Below are 10,282 nucleotides of genomic sequence, written 5' to 3' on the forward strand. Positions count from 1 at the left end.
CTGGCAGTCAAACGCTCGTTCAACCTGTCCTCAACGCCAACAATATTTGTAGACAACTCCTCAACCCTTGTCCCAAGCTTCTTGTTCGCTCCATTTGATCGACATCAGATGGATACATAAATCATCACTTTTATTCAGATCCTCCGAAAGTTCATCGCCCTCCTCATGATCAGATTTCTCATGCCGCGAGTTCACCATCTTTCAAACAATTGAATCAAATAGCCGAGGAAAAAAATTGTAACGTGATCAACCTTGCTCTGAATACCACTTGATGCGACCCTCGACAGAAAATCGATGGCGCGAACACTTTTTCCCAAATCTTTCATAGTACAAACTCGGCAACTCCAAGTCCAATCTCCAGTGTACACCAAATAATAGGAAAAGAAAACAGCAAGCTTACAATCCTATAGATGCAAACCAGCCAGAACTACACGTACATCCTCAAGCAGAAAAAGTGCGTGGGCGATTCAATAAGAATCGGCAGCAAATTAGAGGTTGGCCCATCTAATCTCCTTGCCAAGAACACAAACCCTAGCTGGATTCTCAACAAAAATACGCAGAACTTGGCCGCCGAAACATGGCGAGTTATCGGTTTAACAAACGCAATCCGAACTGACCTAGATACACGGCGGGCTGGCCCTATTAATAGTGCACGCAGGCACAAGGTACACCGTCCTGGACTCCTATTATGGACCGAATACTAGTTGGACTCAAACGTGAACATAGCCACGTACTGCTACTAGTATTAATCCAACTTTCTCGTTCCTCTGTCTTATTTAATCACTAATTAACTAATTTAAAAATACGGCACACTGATCATAAAAAGACAAACAAACTAGTACTACTTCCTTGTATGCTCACGTAGATGTGTTTGCCTGCATGGAGTTCTGAATCGTGGCTCGACGTCCTCCGGTGCAACAAGTTGGACAGGAACATGTCCAATGAAAATATGTGTTACCGTCTTGCTGCAATGTGCATCAATAGCTTGTTTTTTTTCTCATAGTGTCTGGCAAGAACTATATATTTTTTAGTATTTCTCTGGTTCACCTTACTGACAATATTTTTAACGACATCATTTGGGGTCACACCAACGTGGGAGGAATGAGACCTCAGGAGGTGGTTGCCTTTGATAAGCTTAAGTGGTTCTGCTGGTGCCTCGTCAAGAAGCTGGCCCCGCCTCTCCTAAAGGAAGTCCAAGCAGCTGGTCTCAGGCCCAAGGCGGAGCCCTTCACGCCGCGATGTACTACATGCGTGACGAAGCGTGCACCTCAGAGCAAGCAGGGTTGGGCATCACCGGCGGAGAACGTACTCATGCACGCGCCTTAATTGGCGCCACAAGACCTGGAGGTGGATGAAGCAATAGTAGACGAACTACAATAGCTATTCGACTCCCCCTGCTCTCGCAACATGCCAGGGTGATAGCGGCGCTATTTGGCAAGGAGGTGCCATCGGGGAACGAGTTGTGTTCGGATGTGGGCCTCTCGGTCGTGGCGCACTAGGTCTAGGTGTGCATTTGGTGTCGACTGCACCTTACATTCCATGGATCTAAACCCGCACATTTTATGTTGGAATGTTAGGGGCCTAAACAGCCCGGCTAGAAAGAAGGCTGTTAGGGAGTTTGTGACCTTGGTGAAAGCAAACCTTGTATGCCTACAAGAGACTAAACTTGATGTAATTGATCCCTTCATAGCTATGCAATGCATTGGCCCGTCGCTTGACGGCTTCGCTTACCTTCCGGCGCATGATACTCGTGGTGGTGTACTTTTGGCTTGGGACAAAACGGTGATGGAGGTGGATAACATTACACTAGATGAAAACTCGCTCACTAGACTAGTGTACAATAAGGAGGGTGTGCCCTGGTGGATCACGGTTGTGTATGGACCTCAAGGAGATGAGCTCAAAATACAGTTTTTGGAGGAGCTTAAGAATACGAGGGCTGCTTGTCAAGGTCCATGGATGATTCTTGGGGACTTTAACATGATCCTACGTGCCTCAGAAAAGAATAACGCCAACCTCAATAGGTCCATGATGAGGAAGTTTAGGGACTTTGTTGATGAGCATGAACTAAAAGAGCTCTACATGCATGGTCGTAACTTCACTTGGAGTAATGAAAGGGATGCTCCAGTAATGACTAAAATCGACAGAGTCTTGGTGTCTGTTGATTGGGAGTTGCTATTCTCGGATAGCCCGTTGCAAGCACTGTCCACAAATGTATTCGATCATGCGCCCTTGCACTTGTCTACAAGTGCGCAGTTTTGCCCTAAAAGGAGATTTCGGTTTGAAATTTTTTGGACGAAGCTTGATGGATTTCTAGAGGCGATACAGGAGGCTTGGGTTTGCGATGACACTATCACTAATCCCTTCAAAAGGCTTGACGTGCTCATTAGAAACATTGCGGTGTTCTTGCAAGCATGGGGGTAGCGCAAAGTTGGAAATATCAAACTACAAATTGACGTGGCTAACTATGTGATATTCCGTCTGGACAGAGTCCAGGAGATCAAATCGCTCACCCCTAAGGAATTGTGGCTTCGGCGTACACTTAAGCTTGCAGTTTTGGGGCTTGCTTCCTTGGAGAGAACTATCGCGCGGCAACAATCCAGGATTAGATGGCTGAAAGAGGGCGATGCCAACACAAAACTCTTTCAGATTGTGGCCAATGGGAGAAGAGCAAAAAAATTCATTCTCAAGGTGAAGAAAGGGGAGGAGATCACCATGGATCAGGAGCGCAAGGGAGAAATTTTCACGGAAGCCTATGAGGAACTGCTGGGAATGGCGAGCGCTAGGGATGAAAGTATCGACCTAGACTTTCTGGACATGGAAGGTTGCGACTTGCACGAGCTGGAGAGCATTTTCTCGGAGGAGGAAGTCTGGAACACAATAAAAGAGCTGCCCTCGGACCGGGATCCGGGTCCGGATGCTTTCATTGGCGCTTTCTACCAGCGGGCCTGGCCCATCATCAAGCACGACATGATGGCTATTATGATGAAGTTGTATGTGGGTGATGGTCGAGGATTCGACAAGCTAAACCGGGCGCACATTGTGCTCATTCCCAAGAGGCCGAACGCAGAAGTTGTGGGCGATTTCCGACCTATCAGCTTAACTCATAGCGCAGCCAAGCTGTTCGCCAAGATGCTGGCGCTCAAGGCAAGAAAAATGATGAAGGAAGTGGTTGCTGCGAACCAATCGGCATTTATACAGGGAAGGAACTTGCATGACAATTTTCTGCTTGTGAGGCAAGTGGCTAGGAAGATACATGACAGGAAAGAACCAGGTGTGTTCCTCAAGCTGGACATTTCACGAGCATTTGACTCTTTATCTTGGCCTTTCCTCTTTGAGGTCTTGAGGAGAAAGGAGTTTGGGACGAAGTGGATTGGTTGGATCTCGATCCTTCTCAGAACGGCCTCGACAAAGGTGGTGATCAATGGTATACCAGGGAGAAGTATTGCGCATGCGTGTGGGTTTAGACAAGGTGACCCGGTGTCCCCTTTGCTGTTTGTGATTGCAATGGATGTCCTCATGAAGATATTCAGCAAGGGTGCTGAGGAGGGAGTGTTGAGCTCTTTTCGTGGAATCACGGCCATGCAAAGAGTATCTATCTATGCGGATGATGTGGCTATCTTCTTTTGACCCTCGGAAGGCGATCTCAGCTTTGTCAGAAGCGCGCTGCAGGTTTTTGGAGGTGCATCGGGACTCTCTGTCAACTATCAGAAGTCGTCGGCCATCCTCATCCGTGGTAGTGAACTTGATCAAGCCCGAGTTGAGGCGATGCTGCATTGTAATATTGGTGAGTTCCCTTGCAAGTATCTGGGTCTCCAGCTTGCGATCCGGCAGTTAATGAAAGGGGAATGGCAACCGATCATGGACCAGGCCAAAAAGCTCGTGCTGGCCTGGCAGAGAGGCCTCATACAGCGACCGGGTCGGCTGATCCTTGTCAAGTCGGTCATGTCGGCGAGGCCGGTGCATCACTTCATGGTCATGGATGCCCCGAAGTGGGTGTTTGAGGAATTGGATAAATGGATGAGAGCTTTTTTCTGGACAGCGGAAGAGAAAGTAAATGGAGGGAAGTGTCTAGTGGCTTGGGATACTATTTGCAGGCCGGTTTGCTTCAAAGGGCTTGGTGTCAAAAACCTTCAGTTACAAGCTTTGGCACTCTGTGTTAGATGGGAGTGGCTTCGGAGAACTGACCCCGACAGGCCGTGGCAGAATTTGCATATGATAGTGGATAAGGAGGTAAGGCAAGTTTTTGACAGTTTGGTCAACATTGAGGTGGGAGACGGTGCCAAAACCCTTTTTTGGAGAGATAGATGGCTGAATGGTGCGGCCATTGTTGATATCGCACCGCTCATTCTTGACATGGTGGACTTGGGGAAACGGAATCGTCGAACGGTTCAGCATGCTTACAGTTGGGTTTAGGATGTGGAGGGTGAGCTCACGTTTACTGGCCATATACAGGTTCTTCACCTTTGCCATGCCCTCGCCAATTTTCCCGCAGGATGCTAACTCACCGGATAAGTTCACATGGCCGGCGGATGCATCGGGGAAATACACGGCTCGCTCTGTGTATAACAGGCTATGCGAAGGATTAGAGAGGGTGCCTTATGTCTGAGATCAAAGAATGGAAAGATGCCGTGTTAGGTGCTGAGGCGTTAAATAGATTTGTGAGAGAGTAGGCTTTGTAATTGGAGTGGGTGTGGGTGGTTTTTCTTTTTTTTGCGTGATGTTCACATCATAGTCAACTTCTTGTACATATTTTTGCCTTTTATAAAAACATGGTACGTCATTGACGTACTCTTGAAGAAAAAAAGACATCGCTGCAAAATGAATCCAAGCTGACGCTGTGACGCACCGTCCAGTTGGTTTCCCGTGTGCCCCGAGCCATCCATCCCACGTTCCGAGCAGCACACGCCTACACTCGCGAGTCACAAACAACACAAAAACACACACCGTGACGAAGGCGCTCGCTCGCTGGTTGGCTGGCTGGCTGGCTAGTAGAAGAGCGAGTTGTAGGTGGAGAGCGTGGCGGCGATGGACGCGGCGCAGATGAGCAGCGACGGCAGCAGCGTGGCGTTCAGCAGCGCCCCCTGCCCCAGGTACCCGGCCAGCGTGATGGTCCCGTCGGCGGCCACCCGCGCCAGCGTGCCGGCCTCGGTCGACAGCAGCCCGCCGTTCCACGTCCCGCGGGACAGCCGCGCCGGCATCACCTGCGACAGCAGCGACAGGTTCACCCCCTCCAGCACCTCCGCCGCCATGAACGTCAGCAGCGCCGAGCACACGTACTGCGCCGCCGTGTACGCCGTGCCCGGCACGTGGAAGCTCAGCGCCACGCCCGCCAGCAGCACCGCCTCCGACGCCACCAGGATCTGCCGGTCCTCGAACATGTTGCTGATGTAGGTGCCCACCACAGCGTTGATGGGGAGCACGGTGAGACCCAGCGCCGCCAGGAACACCGCCACCGAGCTCGTGTTCCACCCGAAGTAGTAGCTCGTCACCACGCTGGACTCCGACAGCAGGACCTCCATGGAGAACTTGAGCATGAAGTAGATCAGCAGCTGCACCTTCACCGACGGCGTCAGCAGCCTGTACGCCTCGGCGATCGACGGCGCTGCCGCCGGAGCCGGCGTCTCCTCCTGGTCGCTCTCGCCCTGGGCGTCCTGCTTCAGCAGATACTCACCCGCAAGCCCATGCTTCCGGTATCCTAAGCTGGAGGAGCCACGAGAGGAGCCCTGGCGGTGACCTTCCTCGTCGGCGTCACCGAGAACCGGCTCTCTGAACGAGATCCACAGCCAGACCAGGTACGCGAGCCAGCCAAGAGCCATGACCCAGCCAGGCAAGGTGTCCTGGTTGATGGTGACCGAATACACCTTGTAGTTGACCTGGAGCAGTCCGGCGATCGCCGGGCCGCAGGCCATGCCGAGGGCGCTGGCGCTGACGAACGCCGCGGAAGCCTGCATCCGGATCCTCTGCGGAACGCAGTCGCTGATGTACCTCCGGTTGACGGCCCTCGCCGACCCCATCCCGCACAGGACGCGGCCGGCGAGGAGGATGGCGAGGGAGTCGAAGTCGTAGGCGAGGGCGTACATGACGTTGCCGAGGAGGAGCACGACGCTGCTGAAGAGCAGCGGGCGGAAGTAGGAGCGGTTGGACCAGGCGCTGAAGTAGACCGAGGAGAAGAGCTGCGCCACGGCCATGGAGCCGATGATGACGCCGCAGACCGTGGCGGCGGCGCCGAGGCTGGTGGCGTAGTCGTCGGCCGTGGGGACGACGATGTACGTGTTCACCATGTAGAGGAAGGTGTTGGCCAGGTTGAGCACCAGGGAGATGAAGTGGTACTTGTCCTCCGACACTTGCTGCTCCTCCGGCAAGTCGGGGATGCTCCCCTGCCTGATCAGCGCGTGCTGCCCCAGGAACCGCAGGAAGTTGGTCGAGTTGGTCAGCTTGTCCGCCGTCGCCTTGATCATGTCGATTATGGGGTCCTTCAGGTGCCACCACATACAAGATTTTATCATTTTTAGCCACATATAAGAACAACACGATCACAGTTTGTTTGTGGATTTCTACTGAAAAGAGAAAGCGCAAGACTGAAGAACCTTTGGAATGGCCAGTGGGTTCTGGTCATAGATATTCAGGTAACTTCCTTCGCGCTCCTCGAGATCGCCGAGGTTGCGAGACAATGCCCCCACCACAGCTCCAATACCCTACTCACAGTTCAAGGATCTAAAATTCAAATGCTCGAATGAAAATAATTTTGAACTTCAAGTTCAGAATTTTCAATTTTGAAACCAGATATATGTTGGCCAACTCACCACATGCTTGAAAACCTGCTGGAGCTGAGAGTAGGGGTGGTTGGATCTGCTCCTGACATAGTAATCCGTGAACTTATACCCGAGACGCTCATCGAACTTCTTCAGGATCTTCCGAACCGCGTTCGCGTTGAGATCGACGAACTTCAGAAGCCTGACAAGATCATGGCCGACTGCCCTGTAGTCCTCCCTCAGTTCAGTTATCTCCTGGAGCAGTGGAATGTCCTCGAGCACCGCCCTTCGCTTCCCTAGCTCCTCGAGCCGCGACGCGATCAGCCCTTGCTGTTCTATCATGAACAACACTATCTTCTCAATCTGAAAAGAAAGGGGAACGACATGAGATCATCTATAATGAGAGATTCATGACGCGTGAAGCCGATTGGGCTATCGAGAAGTTGGAACCTCATCGTCGAGCAACTTTGAGAAATCTTTCAGAACACGTCTTCGGTCGTGATTGCCTTCCTTCGTCTGCTCCGTGTACACCTTCACTCTTGCCTTGAGCAATTTGTAGTTGAAGTAGTACCTGAAAGAAACAAGCCGACATGTGATGTTTCATCAGGACTGAAAAAACAGAGTAGAACAACAGAGGAGGCAATCCTAGTTGATCAGAAAATGAGGAAATTCCACACATACTCCTCCCATCCCGGAATCTGGTCTGTCGTTAGTTTCTTGGAGAAATTCACCATTCTTCTACAGTGTAAGATGACCTATAAGACGAGCACACCGGGTGGTGCGACGATACGGTTTTCCGTCAGAAAAAAGAAGATTCAGATAAGAACAAAAGAATTTTAGCAATGAGGTGAACCATACCAGGATGCAACAAGAAGCTGATGATTAGTTCTTGGGCTCCTCCCAGGCACATTCTTGGTAGTAAGATGGATGGGTGGTGTGCTACTAGTATGTGCTCAGTATATATAGCTTTCCATCGGGGAATGATTCCAGCACGTTGGAAGAACTGATTATTAACCAGTGCTGAATAAATCCATGCTAAAACAAGATGGAGATCAAGTTTGATACGCACAGCTGGACAGCAGACAATTGCATATGTATTTTTCACTATCATATCCATTTAACTTCTCCATGAATTAAATCATACTCCCTCCGTTCCATAATGTAGCGCAAATAGATTTTCTACAAAGTCAAACTTTATAAACTTTGACCAAGTTTATAGAGAAAATTATTTATATCTACAATACCAAATGTATATAATATGAAAGTATGTCTTGTGATGTATCTAAGCACATGTATTTGGTATTCTAGATGTATATAATTTTCTCTACAAACTTGATCAAATTTTACAAAGTTTGACTTTTAGAAAAATATATATGCGCTACATTGTGAAACGGAGGAAGTACTAGTGTCGGGTCCAGCTAATGATCGCCGTGTCTGACTTTTGTGATATTGTATCATACTATTTGTGCTCATCCTATTGAGAAATAGCCATCTACTAACCGACCAGCAACAGGCTACACACCTGCAAAGAATATAGTTCAAATACATATTCCATTTAGTTTTCTTTTGCTACATACATAATGTCGAGGACTACTACATCTACATGGAGCCTATCCGCATGCATCTGTAATTTGGTGGAGTTGACAACAGAACCATTTTTTTCTCTTTTACTTTTTTATGAGAGACTCATAAATGTTTCTTTCATCGACCATTGGGGATTGACAATTCATAATGCAGTGCTTCGGGGTACGCAAACAAATAAAAGTCAGCCACTTCTTTTTTGCAAGGGTGGAGAGAAAATGTCATCTTACACTGCAAAAAGTGGTACAGTCAGGCGCACCTGTCAAAACAATAAACAGAACTACAGTCAGGCACAAGCTCTTACCTTTCCACGGAAGTTTTTTTTAATGAAAAGGGCTCCCCCCTACCCCATTTTATTGATGAAGCAGAAAAGAAAACAACAGAGTTCTTGGCCAGGCCATAAGCGGACCTGCCAGCATCGCAACCTCAGGCAACCAAACAAACCGTCTGAGAAGAAAACGAACTTCAAGTTTCTAGTAACTGCGAATAGCCTAAAAAAGTTTACTATAATTCATCATGTCTCAACAAACACACCACCAATTACATCGAATTGATCTCGATCATGTGAGAAGCTCACGGGGACTTTGTATTGAAGATCCAACAAGAGAGAAAGTCATCTAGCTACTACCCCCTCCGTCCGAAAAACCTTGTCCCTCAAATGGATGTATCTAGCACCAAGTTACTGCTACATACATCCATTTGAGGAACAAGATTGGAACAAAAAAATTCGGACAGAGGGAGTACTATGGACCCTAAGGTTCTGATGGAACTACTCACACATCATCATGGAGGCGTCAAGGTTGATGAAAAAGACTCTGGCAATGGCTTCCCCCTCCGACAGAGCTCCGAAACAAGCCTCCAAATTGGATCTTCGCGAAACAGAAACATGTGGCGACGATTTTTTTTAAATAAGACGGATGGTTTCGGTCTTTATAGGGATATATAGAGGTGGAATCGAGCAAAGACAGTTGTTGTGGACCCTACACGCTTGGATGGCGCGCCCTAGGGCTAGGGCGTGTCTCCTAGCCGTGTGGCCCCTCTGGTGGTCGTCCACTCCTTCCTTGAAACTTCTATGGTCTCTTCTGGTTCAGATTTTTTTTAAAAAATTGACATATTGTTTTGACATTCGTAGATTTTATGTGAAATAAAAAACAAGTACTCCTCCATCCAAAAAAAAGTGTCTATACCAAGTTTAAGACACTTTTTTGGGACACAGTGAGTACACAGGGAGTAGAAAAAAGAAACTGTAACACACTAAATTAAAAAAGGTTAATCCAAAAAATAATATAAAATGCTAGTATAAAAATACATAAAAGTGATAATATAATAGGATGAAACAATAAAAATTTATATATACCTTTGAGACATATCAAGCATCTACGTTTGTACTGTGTTTAAAAAAAAGAATAATTGTGTTTTCTTTAAAAGGGAATACTCTTTTTTTGAACAACGAAAAATCATTTCAGTTTCTGGCGCAAAAGGCAACCGCTTCAGTTTTTCTAATCTTTTTTTTAGGGAATCTTCAGTTTTTCTAATCGAACGTCCGCAACGCGTCTAGCGCACAGCGGCCAGGCCCACTTGGCACTGGCACCGAGAGCCGACCCACCCAACGGCCCATTAGCCGCAGCGGCCAGACCCGCGACCGCGAGTCGCCGAGCCCGAGCGCCCTAGAACCCCCGCCGTGTCCGGCGACGACAACGACGACGACGACGCCGGAGAAGAGGAGGCGAGATGGGAGTCGGGGGCAGCTTCTGGGACCTCCTGAAGCCGTACGCGCGGCAGGAGGGGCCGGGGTTCCTCCGCGGCCGCCGCGTCGCCGTCGACCTCTCCTTCTGGATCGTCTCCCACAGCACCGCCATCCGGGCGCGCTCCCCGCACGCGCGCCGCCCCCACGTCCGCAACACCTTCTTCCGGACGCTCTCCCTCTTCGCCAAGGTCGGTTCGGTTCC

The 10,282-nt window shown here is 49.1% G+C and overlaps 2 protein-coding genes across 2 annotated transcripts in view; one reads left to right on the forward strand and one right to left on the reverse strand.

Moving 5' to 3' along the window:
- Positions 1–4,799: 4,799 nt before the first annotated feature.
- On the reverse strand, positions 4,800–8,666 carry LOC119302516 (SPX domain-containing membrane protein OsI_32082-like). Its single transcript, XM_037579548.1, has 6 exons — positions 7,611–8,666; positions 7,434–7,507; positions 7,203–7,323; positions 6,804–7,115; positions 6,588–6,695; positions 4,800–6,473 (listed from the first exon to the last, which is right to left on the reverse strand). Exons 2-6 carry the CDS (start codon positions 7,484–7,486, stop codon positions 4,986–4,988), a joined length of 2,082 nt encoding a protein of 693 aa, XP_037435445.1. The 5' UTR covers positions 7,487–7,507; positions 7,611–8,666; the 3' UTR covers positions 4,800–4,985.
- A 1,293-nt stretch (positions 8,667–9,959) lies between these two features.
- The window catches only part of LOC119302517 (flap endonuclease GEN-like 1), a 4,330-nt gene continuing 4,007 nt past the window's right edge, over positions 9,960–10,282 (forward strand). The window contains exon 1 of the mRNA XM_037579549.1: positions 9,960–10,268. Coding sequence (XP_037435446.1) covers positions 10,065–10,268 — 204 coding nt within the window. The 5' untranslated portion in view covers positions 9,960–10,064. The remainder of the gene's footprint in view (positions 10,269–10,282) is intronic.

The sequence above is a fragment of the Triticum dicoccoides genome, chromosome 5A (genome assembly GCF_002162155.2).
Source record: "Triticum dicoccoides isolate Atlit2015 ecotype Zavitan chromosome 5A, WEW_v2.0, whole genome shotgun sequence".
Taxonomy (NCBI): Eukaryota; Viridiplantae; Streptophyta; class Magnoliopsida; order Poales; family Poaceae; genus Triticum; species Triticum dicoccoides.

Coding starts and splice junctions, on each gene's coding strand:
- LOC119302516 (XM_037579548.1), bottom strand. CDS start 7,486: ATGGTGAATTTCTCCAAGAAACTAACGACAGACCAGATTCCGGGATGG. Junction 7,324..7,433: donor CAGATTCCGGGATGGGAGGA/GTATGTGTGGAA, acceptor TGTTTCTTTCAG/GTACTACTTCAACTACAAAT. Junction 6,696..6,803: donor AGCAGGTTTTCAAGCATGTG/GTGAGTTGGCCA, acceptor AACTGTGAGTAG/GGTATTGGAGCTGTGGTGGG.